The 16,318-nt window shown below is 51.5% G+C and overlaps 2 protein-coding genes across 7 annotated transcripts; one reads left to right on the plus strand and one right to left on the minus strand.

Annotated features, from left to right (window-relative positions):
* Positions 1–3,778: 3,778 nt before the first annotated feature.
* Positions 3,779–4,609, plus strand: CUNH19orf33 (chromosome unknown C19orf33 homolog). Its single transcript, XM_008853901.3, has 4 exons — positions 3,779–3,915; positions 4,031–4,143; positions 4,234–4,314; positions 4,430–4,609. The coding sequence occupies exons 1-4, from the start codon at positions 3,894–3,896 to the stop codon at positions 4,526–4,528; spliced, it is 315 nt and encodes a 104-aa protein (XP_008852123.1). The 5' UTR covers positions 3,779–3,893; the 3' UTR covers positions 4,529–4,609.
* A 5-nt stretch (positions 4,610–4,614) lies between these two features.
* Positions 4,615–15,769, minus strand: Yif1b (Yip1 interacting factor homolog B, membrane trafficking protein). 6 transcript variants are annotated; one of them, XM_008853905.3, is made up of 8 exons: positions 15,644–15,769; positions 8,221–8,456; positions 8,037–8,141; positions 7,848–7,926; positions 7,678–7,735; positions 6,602–6,757; positions 6,437–6,530; positions 4,615–4,891 (listed from the first exon to the last, which is right to left on the minus strand). In XM_008853905.3, the coding sequence occupies exons 1-8, from the start codon at positions 15,654–15,656 to the stop codon at positions 4,736–4,738; spliced, it is 897 nt and encodes a 298-aa protein (XP_008852127.1). In that variant the 5' UTR covers positions 15,657–15,769; the 3' UTR covers positions 4,615–4,735. The 6 variants fall into 6 exon arrangements, with proteins under 6 accessions (XP_008852127.1, XP_008852125.1, XP_008852124.1 ...); XM_008853903.3 differs by having other exon boundaries at positions 15,611–15,766; XM_008853902.3 differs by having other exon boundaries at positions 15,602–15,755.
* Between the last annotated feature and the right edge of the window lie 549 nt (positions 15,770–16,318).

The following is a 16,318-nucleotide window of genomic DNA, read 5'->3' on the forward strand; positions in this document are numbered from 1 at the left end:
TTTTTGAGACAGGGTCTCCCTGTAGCCACAGCTGGTATAGAACTCTTGCTGTGTAGAGCAGGCTGGCCTCAATCTCACAGAACTCCACCTGCCTCTGCCTCCCAAGTGATTGCATTAAAGGTGTGTACCACCACACCTGGCTGCTTCTCCACCTCCCTCCTTTTTGAGACAGGGCTTTACTATGTAGCACTGGCTGGCCTAGAACTCACAGAGGTCAGTCTGTCTCTGCTGAATACTGGGATTAAAGGTGTGCACCACTATACCTAGCTTCAATTTGCTTTTTGAGGCTGTGTTCTCACTATGTAGCCCAGGCTAGCCTCTAACTAGTGATCCTCCTGCCTCTCTTGCCTTTCCTTCCAAGTGCCACCATGCTTGGCAAATTTTCCCCTTTACAGAAGAGAAAATAGATCCAGAGTGGTTTGCAGAACAGTGAGGGGTGAGGCTCACCTATGTCAGTGGGCTGTGTGATCTGCCATCAGCACACTCCCTGGTCAGAGGTAAACCTTACTGATTTCACCAGATGATAGCCCGAACCACTGTGAGTCACATGGCTGGGTGAGGAGCAAAGCAAACAGGTCCCCCACCCTCATGGAATTTGTTGTTTCAGGACAGACACTTTCTCTCCTATCCTGCAACGAGCTGTGCATACAGCTGTGACCACTGCTTACACCTTTCCCTTACTCATCATGACAAAGAACAAAGGTCTCTGATTTATAGGTCTCCAGCCTAACCCCACCCTGCCTTACCTGTGGACCTCTAGCTCTCCCCTCTTATTCTTCAACTCTGACTTCCTTGTAGGTCCTTGGACCCACAGAAACATTCCTACCTTAGGGCCTTTGCACCTCCGAATCCTCTTCTACCTACAACACTCTTCCTCTATATCTTTTTTAAAAAATATTTTTATTTATTTTATGTGTATGACTGTATCACCTGCACGTAAGTGCACCTGTGTCGTGCAATGCCCACAGAGCTCAGAAAAGGGTGTCGGATCCTCTGGAACTGGAGTTAAGGACGGTCATGTCATGTGGGTGCTGGGAATGGAACCTGGGTCCTCTGCAAGAGCAGCCAGTGCTTGTAACCACTGAGCCATCTTTCCAGCCTCTTCTTCCCTCTTCCTCTTTAGAGGGTTGAGCCTAAGGCCATACAAATGCTAGGCAAATGTGCTATCTCTGAGCTATACCCTCTAGCCGCCTTTTCCTTTGAGACAGGGTCTCACTAAGGTATAGATAGGCCTGACACACACTCTATAGCCCAGGCAGGCCTTGTTTTTAATTTTTGAGGCAAGGTCTCATGTAGTTCCTGCTGGCTCCCACATCAACTCCAGGCCTACAACTTGCAAAACAAAACAAGCTGGGCATAGTGGCATACCTATAATCCCAGCACTGGGGATCATCCTTGGCTACGTATGTGGGCACTCCCACACCATGGCACACATGTGGAAGTCAGATAACCTTCAAGGGTTGGGTTTTTTTTTTTTTTTTTTTTTTTTTTTTTTTTTTTTTTGGGCTGTTTGAGACATGGTCTCCCTGTAGCCCCAGCTGACCTGGAACTCACTATGTAGACCAGGCTGACCTTGAACTCAGAGATCCACCTGCCTCTGCCTCCTGAGTGCTGGGATTAAAGGCCTGTACCACCTAGCCCAGCCTGGTTCTTTCATTTCTTTAAAAAAAAAAAAAAAAAAAATGCACAGGGTTTGGAGAGATGGCTCAGTGTTTAAGAGCATGTATTGCTCTTCCAGAGGACCCGAGTTCAATTCCCCAGCACCCACATCAGGTGACTCACTATCACCCATAATTCCAGCTCCAGGGGATCTGACACTCCTGTCCTCTGTGGACCCCAGTATTAATGTGCACAGACACAGCACAAATACACAAACATATATACATGATTAAAATAATTTTTTAAAAAATTTTAAAAAGGCACGGGGGGAGGCACTGAAGCGATGACTCAGTGGTTAAGAACTTTTGCAGATGATCCAGGTTCAGTTCCCAGCACCTGTATGGTGGTTAACAAGCTTCTATTACTCCTGTTCTGGAAGATCCAATGCCCTCTGTGGGCACTGCACACACATGGTGCACTTACATATATGTAGGTAACACTTGTACATATAAAAGTAATTAAAAAACCCAACAAACTGACCAGCAAAAAAAATCTCCATTGAGGTTTTCATTGATGACTTTATTTTTTTTAAACATTTTTAAAAAATGTTATTATTAGCTGGGCATGGTGGCGCATGCCTTTAATCCCAGCACTGGGGAGGCAGAGGCAGGTGGATCTTTGTGAGTTCGAGGCCAGCCTGGTCTACATAGTGAGTTCCAGGACAGCTGGGGCTACAGGGAGACCCTGTCTCAAAAAGACAAAAAAAAAAATTATTTTTATTTTATGTGTATGCATGTATTTCCTGCATGTAGGTAAGTGCATCTGTGTTGTGCAGTACCCGTGAAGGTCAGAAAAGGCTTGTGGGATCCCCTGGAACTGGAGTTACAGACAGTTGTTAGCTGCCATGTAGGTGCTGGGATTCAAACCCGGGTCTTCTGCAAGAACAACCAATGTTCTTAACCACTGAGCTATCTCTCCAGCCCCTCATTGATGACTTTAAATCCAACCTCTCAATCCTTTAATCCCAGCACTCAGGAGGCAGAGGCAGGTGGATCTCTTGTGAGACCTAGGCCAGCCTGGTCTGCATAGTAAATTCTAGGCCAGCTGGAGCTACAGGGAAACCCTGTCAACTCCCCCCACCCCAATTCCCCACCAAAAAAAAAAAAATCCAGCCTCTCCTCAACATACTACATAATTACCTGTTCCTCTTTCCAACTGTCTTGCTTTTATTTTGGGGAGCTTTGTTTTGACTTTTGCAAACAGCCCACCAAACTGTCTTTGCTATATACTGGGTTCCAGGCCAGTCTGGGCTAAAAAAAAAAAAAAATTAGGAGGCTGGAGAGATGGCTTAGCACTTGGTGTTCTTGCAGAACCCACATCTGTTGTGTATCCCAGGCTGGCCTTGAACTTTCAATCCTTCTGCCTCAGCCTCCCCAGTATTGATTACAGTTGTGTACCACTGTGCCCATCTTGGATTTAATGTCCTGTGTCCCCCAAATTTACACGGTGAAAGAAGCCCAATCCTCATTGTGATGGTTTTAAAGTGGTTCCAATGGGAGGTAATTGGATCTTCTTGAGTGGGATTAGTGCCTTTATGAACAGAGAAGTGGTCTTACACCCAGGCGCGCATTAGAGCCAAGAAAAAAGGGGCGCAGCAGGAAGCAGGCCCTCTCCAAATAAGGAATCTGCCTACACCTGGCCTTAGGCTCTCACCCGCCAGAACTATTACTCTTAAAACCACTTGTCTAAGTTGTGTTTGCTATAGTAGCACAAATTAAGACACCTGCCTTTATCAAAACAACAAACGCAACACAGTCACAAGCACACACTCTGCAAGACACCAGTGTAGGAAGTTAACCGATCCATCCCAGGGCACAGCTTGCTAAGGCCTTCCCGCTGTTGCCATACTGCACTAGCCTGGGCTTCTGACCTAGGACACTGCTTTTTTTGTTTGTTTTAAACCAGAGAGCTGGGAACCCAAGCTTATCGGCCTCCAGAATGCACTAGGTATCACCCTTAACTTTGTGCAGTGTACACTGGAGCAGGAACGCCTGGCAAAGGTGGGCAACTGAAGTCAGGTCTCAACCCTTTCCGTGATACTACTGCCTCCTGCACCCCCAGGCTGGCGTCTACCCCCACCCCTGTTTCCCACACTGTAAAGCTGGGTGCGGCAGGGAGCGTCAGTGAGTCAGGGCCCCAGAGCTGCGGGAACAAAGGTCCAGAGGGTGGGACTCCACAGGATTCCTGAGGCGGGCAGATCCCGGGCTCCTCCCCCGGGCACTCCAGTGCAAGCCATGGAGTTCGACCTGGCCGCAGGTGTGCTCGAGGGAAGTGGTGGACCTGCTGTACCAGCGGCCGGACCCAGACCCAGGGACTTCCCACCAAAGGGGCACTTCCTGCGGCCACCGTCTAACTGTTCTCTTCTCCGCAGCTTTGGGCCCCAATTCCAAGAAGCCAGCGGGCGCAGGCCAGATGGGAGACTCCCAGCATTGTCCTCTGAAACCTCCGGACCGGCCAGAGGCCGGCGCTGCTCACAAGCCAGGGGTAAGGTTTCTCGCCACGGGGCACCGTGTCCGACAGCGCGCGGTGGGGCCCTATGGCAGTCCCTGCCCTCACTGTCACACCTCCGTCTAGGATGGCCGCCGCAGCTCTTCCGACTCCAGCAGCAGCAGCAGCAGCAGCAGCAGCTCCAGAGACTCGGAGGCGAAAGGGAAGGTAAGGGATGCCCCTTTCCCGACATGTACAGGCCCCCGGCCTGGCCACGGTCTGGGTCAGAGCGGGGCGGGCGGCTCCGGTCGGTGCACTTCCCAACGGGCCGTCTCCTCTACAGCCGAGTGCTCCGGGCTGCAAGCAGCACGAACGCGCTCCGGATAAGGCCAAGAAGCCCAAGGTGAAGAAGGAGAAGAAGAAGAAGAAAGCCCCCCACTAAGTCATTAAAGCTCCCTGCCGCCCTCCGTCCCGTCCGCCGCCCCGCTCCCCAGCGTCCCCTATCCGGCAGGCACGAAACCGAGCCCGCACCGAGCACAGCAGCTTTATTGTAAGACGTGCAGCCCGCGACGTCAGCACCTTGGCGGGAAGGGGGAGGGAGGGTCGCGGGCCCGGCGGCGAGATGAGTCTGCGGGCGAGAGGGCGGCCTTCACCGCACCAAGTGGAAAGTGAGCCAGTACATGAGTAGGGGCTGCGCCGCCGCCACCGCCATGGTCAGGTACATGCGCAGCTGGTTCCGCGCTCCGCGCACCGGCACGCCTTCGGCCGCAGCCTCTGCCAGGATCTTCAGCCGCAGCGTCCGGATCTGGGGACAAAGGGGTCAGCATGGGGGTGTGGGGTAGCCCGGGACCAATCCCTGCCCCTCTGAGGCCTCCAGCTTCGGCTCCCAGAAGGGCCTGCTGAACTTGCTCCGCCCCTGGCGTGCAAAGGAACCCTGAGGGATCCGGAGGTAATGGACGGGCAAGGCCGGAGGGAGGGGGCCGTCTCTGCGAGCCCCGCCCGAAGGGCGTGGCCCTATCTACTTTCACCCTCGCTGATGCCCTCCCCCTTGGAACCCAGGGCTTCCCACGTACAAGCTAGCGTGCTCTGCTGAGCTACACCTCCGGCCCCCAGGTGACAAGTTTTCAAGACCAACTAGAGGAGCTAGTTCCTTTTTGTTTTTGCTTGGGTTCTCCCTCTCCCTGACTCTGTTATTTAGCCCTGGCTGACCTAGCTTGGAACTCAAAATGTAGACCTCAAACTTGTGGCAATCCTGCCTCAACCTGCTCAGTGCTGGGACTACAGGCCCGAGTTATGCTTGGCCATATATATATACATATAATTTGTTTTGCTGCCGGGCGTGGTGGCACACGCCTTTAATCCCAGTACTGGGGAGGCAGAGGCAGGTGGGGCTTTGTGAGTTTGAGGCTAGCCTGGTCTACATAGTTCCAGGCCAGCTGGGGCTACAAGGAAACCCTGTCCCAAAAAGAAAAAAAAATTGTTTTGTGGGTTGGGGGCACTCAGCTGTGGTAGGGATGTCAGGACAACTTGTGGGAATCGACTCTCTCCACCATATGAGTTCCAGGAATGTCAGACTTGGTAACAAGTGCCCTTACTGGGTGAGCCATCTCACAGGCCCCCAATACTTGGCTTTTTAAATGTGTGTGTGTGTGTAGAACCAAGGACAATCTCAGTCCACCTTCTTTAAGACAGAGTCTCTCATTAGCCTGGAACTCACCAAGTAGACTAGGGAAGCAAACCAGTGAGCCCCAAGTACCACCTGTCCCCACCTCCCCAGCACTGACATTACAAATTGCCACCACACCTGCTTTTTCTTTTTTTTAGTGTGGGGGTCCAAGGATTGATCTCAGATCATCTTTACTGACTGAGCCATCTCCCCAGCAAACCTAACTTTTAAATGGTAACCTCACAGTCTAAGATTTCTGCTTGTGGATCAGATTTAAATCATAACCACCAGTGTCTGCTTCTCATTCATGCTTGCTCTAAATCCTCCATCAGCATCCTACTTTACAAAAGGGGAAACTGAGGTTTAAGCCAAGTAATTCACCCTGAATACAGGCAGCTTGGGACATGGGGACAGAAGTGAGCGTGAGTGTCCACCCGGAGTCTGCATGCTGGACAGCCCCAGCCCCTAGCAGCATGGCTGGATCTTTCTCTTCCCGAAGGACCCAGCTTGGACACCCCATCTTCCAGAAAGCCCTCCAGACCCCTAGATTTGGGTAGTCACTCTAAGCTCTCCCAGTTCATCAATGTGGCTCTGATCTGAATTTCCTGAACTGGGAAGCTCCAAAGCCCCAAGTCTGTCCAGGAGGGCTTGGCCTCAGCCTCACCCACCCTGAACCCCACTCACCATGAAGACAAAGATGGACACACAGCACCAACCAAGTACCAGATAGTAACCAATCTTCCCGCAGAGCAGGCCCATGAGGACCCCACCAATCATCCTGAGAGAGGAAGGGTGGATAAAGTTTAAAGAAGCCAATGTTGGGCTAGTGGGCAGGGTGGGAGCACTCACCCGACATATTTATAGCCCAAGAAGGCCACCAGGTCAATGGTGGTGAGGTCAGTGTTGACAGTGACTAGGTAGAGGCTGAGCAGGATGGCCAGCACCTCCAGTGTCAGCCAGGCCAGTGCCGAGCTCGCCTGCAAGCCCAGGAGGTCTGGGGAGAACCTGTCAGAAGTAACACAGAAGCTCTGTCATGGGACTGGTGGCTCAGACCCTCCTGAACATCACCTGGGCAGCCATGTTGGGGGCACTGGAGACAGAGCAGTGATGAACATGGACATAGGCCTGTCCCCAGGCAGTTGATACCCAGAGGAGTTGGGGCTGGGCTGGGTAACCTCAGAGGCCCATGAAAGGACACCAGGAGGGTGCTCCCCAGAAACGAGGAGAGCTGAGCCAAAGGCTAAAGAGTAAGGAACTGGTGGGGAAGGGCTGTGGTCTCTGTTCCCTCCCCTGAGCCTCAACAATGAGTCCACTGCTTCTAATGGCACTTCTTTTCAGTGCCACACAGGGGAAGAAATGAGCCACTGTGATAAGAGCTGGGGCCTGACTCAGTCTGGGAGTGACACTGCAGAGGAAGCCACAGTCAATGAACAGGTGCTGGGCAGCTGGACAAATGTAGGGGAGGGTCATATTTCTGAGTCAAGGGAACTGGATATGCAAGGGTCCTGGGATAGGAGCACCAGGCCTTAACAGGGTGGAAAGGGGGCCGGCACAGCAAGGAGGCAGGCAGCCAGGGGCTTGTCAAGGTACATATAGCTGGATACAAGGTGGTGGAAGGGGGCCAGGTCCACCTCTCAGATAAACCTTCCAACTGCTGTTGGAGTAAGGGATCAGCGGGTAAAGCCGAGGAGTATCTCATTGGGGGTGGAGGCCAAAAGGAAGAAAGAATGGGTTTAGAAGGTCATCCAGCACAGGCGCTGTGTTGGACTGCATGTGGGTCAGACACAGGTATGACACTGCAAGTGACAGGTCTATCCTGGGCCAACCGGCAGCAAGGTGGGGCTATTCTAAGACACAGGAACTGAGACATTCCTGATGGCTCTTGCCCCACTCCCCCTTCCCCCAGTTCCTTTCTCCATCCTTACCTATCCTGGGTCCCCAGTGCAAGGCCAGCCACCAAGACATAGGTGATGAAAGCCATCGCTGTGGGAGGCAGACAAAGAACCTTGTCAGAGGAAGGCCCATCCCTGGCATCAGGCAACCAAACCTCTACCGTAGACATGCCCAGGCAGAGGGTGAAGGCAGTGGGTGAGACCTGGAATGTAGAGGTCTGGAGCATTGATGTCAAAGCGGGGGGCCACTGGGGTGTCCTGCTGGTACTGTACCTCCCAGTCCTGTGGAGAGAGTTGGTGGAATAGGGGGACCCCCCACCCAGAGCAGGGCTCCTCCCACCCCACTTCCCGGCTCAGATGCTGACCCCTAGCCCCTAGCCAGTGCTGCTAACCTGGTGCAGGTAGGGAAAGACGAGCAGACCCAGCTTCTTGCCCACATACACAGTGTCCACAGCAAAGTAATACTTGAGCTTGGTGACGGGGATGAAGCGGTCAATCTGAGGAGGCAGAGCTCAAGCTGAGACCCTGTGGCCCCTGACTGCCTGCCTCCCACCCCTATCAGCCCAGCCCACTCACGTTCTTATCTACCAGCTCCTTGCCCTGTGCAGCCAAGGTGCTCCCACAGACCATGGCCATGTTGGACACAGGGTCAGCCAGGAAGGCTTCCTGAGGTGAGGAGGGGTTGGAGTAACCCATGCCACCAGGTGCCCGCTGGGCTCCATAGCCCCGGCTCTGGGCTGAACTTGTATCATCGAAAAGTTGGTGGGGATCAGCCATGACTGGCTGAGACACTGGAACTCTCCGCTTAGAGGCTGCAGGAGAAGAGGATGGGAGCTCATCAATTCTGCTGGAGTTCTGCCTCCTGTTCCAGCCACAGCTGGTTGTGACATCTGATGGGCTATGTCACCCTACCATACATCCATCAACCAGCTCTTCTTACATTTATCCATCATCCACCCATAGTCCATCTATCTAGTCCATTCATCTGTCCATCCACTCACCCAGTATCCATCTATTCATCTGTTCACAGTCCATCCATCTATCAACCAGTCCACCCAGCCACTCACCCACCATTCATCTATTCACCCATCATCCATCCATTCATCTGTCTACCAATCCATCCATCCACGCACCCACCATCCATCCATCTAGTCACCCTTATTCATATACTCATCTACCCATCATCCATCCACTCACCCACCATCCATTCATCTAGCCATCATCCAACCTTTACTCATCCACCCACCAGCTACCCACCATTCAACCACCATCTTTCACCTATCTATCCAAACGATGATTCTGCGGCTCCAGATGCAATGCTCCCTACTTTGTCCTGGGGCCTACTCTGCAAAACTCCTGTTCTAATCATTGCTGTCTTGGTTCCTATTCCTTCCATACTTTCCCTCCCTCAGTCTCCACTCCTGCACTAGCCATGCCTTGGCCTGGAATGCTTTCCCCCTCCCACTCTCAGGCCTCTGTCCTCTCTTCCTGCAGGTCTTGCTGCCTACAACTGTACTTCCCTTGGCAGCACCCACTGACCCCTGCTTCATTTATGCCCACAGCACTTAGCCCCGTTGACAGACTAGTTTTCTCTACTTTTTTTTTGTCAGCTGTCTTCCGCCTAGACTGAGGCCCCAGTGGGAACTTCACCTTGTTCACAGCTAAATGCCTCAGCCCTTAGAACAGGCTTAGATTCTGCACTCAACATGAAGAATGAATAAACTACCCCATTTAACAGATGTGTAAACCAAGACCTGGCCAGCTACATGGGTAGCCCCCTAGAGTTGGAGTTTAATAAAGATGTTTTAATACAGGTTTAACCACAAGGGTTAATGGAAAGAGAGGCTCTCAGAAAGAAATACAAGACTTGGGTTGGAGAGATGGCCCAGTGGTTAAGAGCACCTGCCACTCCTGCAGAAGACTGGGGTTTGGTTCCCAGCACCCAACTGGATGGTTCACAACCAGCTCCAGGGGATCTGATACCCTCTTTTTGGCTTCTACAGGCACTGCATGCACATGGTACACATACATACACTCAGACATGTACAGATAAAATAAATAGATCTTAGCCGTGAGTGGTGCCGCATGCCTTTAATCCCAGTACTTGGGAGGCAGACACAGGCAGACCTCTTTGAGTTTGAGCCTGGTCTACATAGAGAGTTCCCCCGCCAGGCAGGGCTACATAGTGAGACCTTGTCTCAAAACCAAAATAAAACAAAACACCAAAATAATGTCTCCACTTTACCCCCAAAGCAAGTCCAAAGAAGCTTAGTTTCAAAGTCACATAGACAGCATGAGACGGAGCCAGCTTCAAGCACTCTGCAGCCAAGCAGGAGATACACATCTGCAATTCCTGCACTCGGAAGAAGGCAGGAGTGCTGTGAGTTCAAGGCCAGCCCGGGCTAGCTGAGAAGACAAAAAACCAGCGAGGATGGTAGTGTGGGCCTCTAACTCTAACTTGGGAGGTGGAGGCTGGAGGATTAGGAGTTCAAGGCCATTTTGGCTAAGTATAGAGTTCAAGGTCAGTTGGAGCTGTATGAGACCCTGCTTCAAAAACAAACAAAAAGGCTGTGTGGATGGCTCAGTCAGTGAAGTACTTGCCACACGAGCATGAGAACCTGATCTGGACTCCCAGAACTTGCACAAAGAAGCCAGGTATGGTGGTGGCACTTGTGTGTAATCCCTACAGGCTCACTGGGCAAGCCTAGACTACCTGGTGAGTCCCAGGCTAGTTTAGGACCTTGTCTTAAAAAACTAGGTGGGCTGGGCATGATAGCACATGCCTTTAATTCCAGCACTTGGGAAGCAGAGGCAGGAGGATCTCTGAGAGGCTAGCCTGGTTTACGAGGTAAGTTCCAGGCCAGCCAGGACTACATAGTGAGATCTTGTTTCAAAAAACCCCACAAGGTAGATGGTATCTGAGGAATGAAATCTGAAGTTGACCTCACAAATACTACACACACATACACACACACACAATCTTCTCCTTTCCTCTAAAAAAATGGTACAGTGCAGGTACTGGGGTTAAATTCCCCATCATGGCATAATACAAAAACAAAACCCCACAATAATTTGTACAAATGCCATGTGGCTTCATGGGGGGAGAGGGAGACCAATTGGAAGGGCAGAGAAGGGAGGGTGGAGGCTGCTGAGCTGGGCTAGATTAGGGATCAGGGTGAAGAGGGCTGGGGTGAGGATATATAGAAAGAATCATCTAGGACATGCTGGAGGTGTGCTGAGCTGGGGTGTGGTGGAATCCCCTGTCTGAACAGACAGTGGGTGCTGTGTGGGGAGATGTGGCCTGTGAACCCAGCACTGTGGCTCTGGGGCCCCAGTTCTTGACTGCTGAGAGATGCTGTCCCAGCCGTCAATTATGGAGAGGCTCTCCTGTGCCAGGCACGGTAAGCTGTATAAGAAAGACTGCCATGGGTGGAAAAGAGGGATCAAATCGTGCATGAACAGACTCAACAGTCTGCTATCTGTCAGCCCGGCTGTCGTGATGCAAAGTGGCACTCATAAACTTCCTGGCCCCATAAAATTATTGGTACAGCTGGGCATGGTGGCTCACACCTGTAATCCCAGCATTTAGGAGGCTGAGACAGAAGGATTATGTGTACATGTTTGTGCACGTGCATGTAGAGTGCAGAGGCTGACACCAGCCTTCCTCAAACGCTCTCCACCTTATTCTTTGAGGCAGGGTCTCTCGCTGACCCTGTAGCTCACTGATTTGGTTAGACTGGCTGGCCATCAAGCCCCAGGACTCCTCCTGTCTCTACCTCCACAGCACTGAGATTACAGGCATGACTGCTACAGCCAGCTATTTATGTGGGTGCTACAGATTCAAAATCAGGTCTTCATGCTTGAACAATGAACACTTTACAGAGAGCCATTTCCCCAGCCCCTTTTTTATTATTTGAGACATGGTTTCACTATGTAGCCTAGGCTGGTTCCTGAATTCAGGGTCCTTCTGCCTCAGCCTCTCTGGAGACTGGGATTAAGGCACATACCATCATATCTAGCTCACCGGCTCACTGTTCCAACACACACACACACCCGTACAGAGATTGAAATCAGGGCCTCACACTTAATCAAGTGTTCTGTTACTAAGCTACATCCTTAGCTGTCCTCTTTTTATAAGACAAGGTCTCAGCAGGCTGATCTAGAACTCACTATGTATTAGGGGGTGACCTGGCTGTATTAGAGGGTGACTCCTTATTCTCTTGCATCAGCCCCCACCTCATCCCCAGCCCAGCCCAGCCCAGCCCAGCCCCACCCCATCCCCATCCCCACTTTCTAATCTTTCTCCTTGAGCCTAGAGGTTTCTACTCCCATGGTGTGTAGAGTACATGTGGAGGCCAGAAGGTGTTAGATCTCCTAGAACTGGAGTGGGCCAACCTGGTTTACATAGTGAGTTCCAGGCCAGCTGGGGCTACAGGGAGACCCTGCTTCAAAAAGACCCAAAAAGAAAATCTATTTAATTAAAAAAAATTTTATGTGTGCGTTTTGCTTGCATGTATTTAAGTGCACCCACAGAGGTCAGAAGGGGGCTCCAGATCCCCTGGAATTAAGAGTTACAGACAGTTGCTAGCTGCCATGTGGATGCTGGGAACCAAATACGGATCCTCTGCAAGAGCAGTTGATGCTCATAACTGGCGAGCCATCTCTTCAGCCCCTCTTTTTTTTTTTTTTTTTGAGACAAGGTCTCACTAGGTTGCCCAGGTTGGTCTTGAACCTGTGATCCTCCTGTCCCAGCCTTCCAAGTGGCTGGGATAACAGTTCTGCACCAGAGGCCAGGCTCACCGTTTCACTCTTTCTGTTTGGTTTGGTTTTTACACAGGGTGTCTCTACAGCCCCTATCAACTTGGAACTCACTATATAAAGAAGGCTTGCCTTGATCTCACAGACATTGCCTGCCTTTGCCACTGGAGTGCTGGGTTAAAGATGTGTGCCACCACACCTGGCTTCACTGATCTATTCTTATCTGACCCAAGCCCTGAGCAGCATTTGACACCACTGCCCTGGGTGCCAATCTCAAGCTCTACCTCTGATACACCATAAAGTCACATACTCCTGTCATCCGACTCCACAGACATCCATCAGCAAGGCCTGCTGTAGGCGCAGGAATGGAAAAATACCCCTGCTCCCGACTTCCTGGACCCGACACACCGACAAAGCACCCTCTCCAGCTCTCAGAAATGGGTGACCCAATTTTTACCCTTGCTCTCCTCTCTGCTTCTCACCAAGGGCAAGCTCACCCACAACCAGCTCTCACAGCCAGAGAGCCTTTGACTTCCGGGCCCCATCCCGGGCTGCCACTGGGTATCCTGGCTCCAGCCCCAGGTCTGTTTCTTGGAACTTGCCCCTGGGCTTTACCTCAAAGCCCCCTGGGTTCCTGGATCTGACATCCAGCCACCAGTCACTAGCTCTCACCCATGGCATCTCCACGTTACCCTCCCTCCTGTTCCTGCTATCTCCTATCTGACTTAAGTGTCTCACGTGGTCCCCCATCTATTCTTTCTTTTTAGTTTTTGTTGTTTTCTTTCTGAGACAGGGTTTCACTGTGTAGCCCCAGTTGGCCTGGAACTCTATATAGACCAGGCTAGCCTCGAAACTCACAGAGATCTGCCTACCTCCACCTGCCTCTGCCTCCCAAGTGCTGGGATTAAAGGTATATACCACCATGATTGGATTAATACAAGGCCTCAATATGTAGCTCTTGCTGCCCTACAACTCACTCTGTAGCCCAGGCTGGCCTTAAACTCACAGGTAATCCTCTTGCCTCCACCTTCCAAGTGCTGGGATTACATGTACATGCCACCACATCTGTCTATATTCATTCTTTTAAATGAACATGAACTGTATCATCCTCTGCCTAAAGTCAGGGACCACTATGCTTAGAATTAAACACCTCCTCAGCCCTGTATGACCCAGCCCTTGAGGACTCCACAGACTCTGAAAAACTCTTTAACATACCATATTGGAACACCTTTTCCCCATGGGCACCTGCCAATGTCATACTCAGACCTCTGTTCAAATGCTCTCCTCTCCAGACCTCCCTCAGGAGCTCCTTTTCAGATCAGGGGTCCTGTTTCCCCCCCAAATATCTATTCACACTTGTCTAGATGTTTTCTGGGCACAGGCCTCCACTGCCTTTCCCTCTCACCATGCATCTTCTAGGTAATTCTTCATCACTAAGTGTACCCTTTTCCAGGAACTTCAGATACTCCAAGCCATAGCAACTGAGCTCCACTATACTTCCAATGCCAGCCCCAGGTCCTCTGCCTGTGCCTCCCAGGCCTGTACCTCCCCCAGGCCTGTCCTGTATTTTTTTTTAAGAACTAATTGTTTTTAATTTTTTTTGTTTTTAATTTTTAAAATTACATTTATGGGGCTGGAGAGATAGCTCAGTAGTTAAGAATACTGGTTGTTCTTGCAGAAGACCCGGGTTCGAATCCCAGCACCCACATGGCAGCTAACAACTGTCCGTAACTCCAGTCCCAGGGGATCCAACAGCCTCTTCTGACCTCTGCGGGCACTGCACGACACGGGTGCACTTACCTACATACAGGCAATACACACACATAAAATTTAAAAAAAAAACCAAAAAAATTATTTAAAAAAATTACATTTATGTATGTATGTATGTATGTATGTATGTATATGTATAGGTTAGAAGACAATTTGTGGGAGTTAATTCTCTCCTTCCACCATGTGGGTCCTGCAGCTGGAACTCATGACATCTGGCTTGGCAGCAGGTGCCTCTACTCACTGAGCCACCACTCCTTCCCATCCCCCGCTTTTCTTTTTCTTTTGGTCTTTTTGAGACAGGGTCTCTCTGTAGCCCCAGCTGTCCTGGAACTATGTAGACCAGGCTAGTCTTAAACTCACGGAGATCTGCCTGCCTCTGCCTCCCCAGTGCTGGGACTAAAGGCATGTGCCACCAACGCCAGGCCCCCTTTTATATTCTTTAAAGACAGAATCACCCTGTGTTGCCCCTGAACCCACAATCCTCCTCCCTCAGTCTCCCAAGTTGCCAGGTTCCCCTGTGCGTCTATCACAGCAGCTCCATTACTTTAGGCTGCCACTGACCCCTGCTCTACTGCCAGGCACTAATGCTTAAGATCGCCAGGGAGGGGGATGGAAAGTGCGTCCTCAAGCCCTAGTCACATCCCAGACTGCTCTCTCTCCCTCTCTTATTACACCTGTTCCACTCTTTTATTTTTATTTCTTAGACAGGCTGGCCTGAAGTTCACGATGTAGACCAGGTTGGCCAGGAACTCACAGAGATCCACCTGCCTCCTGAGTGCTGGAACTAAAGGTGTGGACCAGCTCTCCTCAACTACTGTTGTTGGCCTGTTTTCTTCCCCATTAAGCATCTTTCTTCCCACTGAACTCTGAGCTCTAAGACAGCAAGAACCAGGGCTTTGGTGGTTACTAGTGGGTACCCAAATTCCAGCCCAGGGCCTGCCTGGCACGAGGTTCGCTGGGCCAAGATATGTCAGATGAATACATGAAACAAATAGGACACACAAATGGAGACTAAGAGGCACTTAAGGAGGAATTCAAATTCACAGCTGGTAAAAGGGGGTTAGAGGACGATGAGCCCTGGTACCTGTCTTAAGTGGACTAAAAAGGGCCCTATCTGCACTCAGGAGCCTCGGCGACAGCTCATGGGTATTAGGGAGCCCCTGAAAGGTGGGGAGCACAGACTGCAAATGAATGGAAGCCGCGCTCTTCCGGCCATCACGCAAAATCCCACCCTAACCTGCTTTCTCCTGAAGGCGTTCCTGGAGCACCTACTCGCTGTGCGCCTCTACCCAGACTTGGCATCCCTGCGCTGTGCAAACCTTACTCCAGATCCTCTGTCTCTTGACCTCCGACCCGCGGTGACCTCGCCAACCGCCGCCACGGCCCCACCACACCCTCGCCCGCCCGAGCGCCTCTGCCGGCCACGTACGCCACTTACGCAGCCGGGGCGTCCCCGCCGGCGCCGACAAACCTGCCGCGTGCATGTTTCACCGCCACCGCTGCCAACACCTCAGCGGTGCTTCGAAATGGGCCCGCCCGGCTCCCGTAGCCACGTCCTAGCGGCGACGCTGTGCCAATAGATCTCAGGACGAGGCCAGGAGGCCACGCCCCCTCAGGGCTGGGTGACTGGGCGGGCGCTTACGTAAGAGGAGGGGACTGGAACTCCTGACGTAAGGCCGAAGGCAGCACTTAGGGAGCAAAGGGGTGGGTCTGGTACGATCCTAAAAGTAGGTGGTGTCGCAAAAGTCTGTCGAGCACAGAGGTCGACGGGAAATGTAGTTCTTTCCTGGCAGTGCGTCCCTGAGAATGAGCCAAGAGAAGGGTGTGAGGCAAGAGAAGGGTGTGAGGCGGGAAGAGAGATGGAAGATTAGATTTACTCACGGATGTTTACCAAGGGCGAGTCTTGCATATTGAAAGGTTTTAGGGTGGGAAAAGAAGCTGAGTGTAGTGGATCACTCCTGTATTTCCAGCACTGCTGAGACTGAGACGGGAGTGTTGAGTGTTGAAAGCCAGACTGGGCCAGATAGTGAACTCCAGTAAAAGAAAATGGATTGAATTTTTTAAAAAGACTGATTTTTTTTTTTTTTTGGTCTTTTTGAGACAGGGTCTCCCTGCAGCCCCAGCTGTCCTGGAACTCACTATGTAG

The sequence above is a fragment of the Nannospalax galili genome, unplaced genomic scaffold (genome assembly GCF_000622305.1).
Source record: "Nannospalax galili isolate Female #2095 unplaced genomic scaffold, S.galili_v1.0 scaffold886, whole genome shotgun sequence".
NCBI classification, from domain to species: Eukaryota; Metazoa; Chordata; class Mammalia; order Rodentia; family Spalacidae; genus Nannospalax; species Nannospalax galili.

Excerpts from the sequence above, each read along its gene's own strand:
- CUNH19orf33 (XM_008853901.3), top strand. The coding sequence starts at position 3,894 with ATGGAGTTCGACCTGGCCGCAG. Across the intron at positions 3,916-4,030 it reads GGAGTTCGACCTGGCCGCAG|CTTTGGGCCCCAATTCCAAG; the intron begins GTGTGCTCGAGG and ends TCTTCTCCGCAG. Across the intron at positions 4,315-4,429 it reads ACTCGGAGGCGAAAGGGAAG|CCGAGTGCTCCGGGCTGCAA; the intron begins GTAAGGGATGCC and ends TCTCCTCTACAG.
- Yif1b (XM_008853902.3), bottom strand. The coding sequence starts at position 15,656 with ATGCACGCGGCAGGTTTGTCGGCGCCGGCGGGGACGCCCCGGCTGCGT. Across the intron at positions 6,758-7,677 it reads GCACTGGGGACCCAGGATAG|GTTCTCCCCAGACCTCCTGG; the intron begins GTAAGGATGGAG and ends TACTTCTGACAG. Across the intron at positions 6,531-6,601 it reads TTGGGCTATAAATATGTCGG|GATGATTGGTGGGGTCCTCA; the intron begins GTGAGTGCTCCC and ends TTCCTCTCTCAG.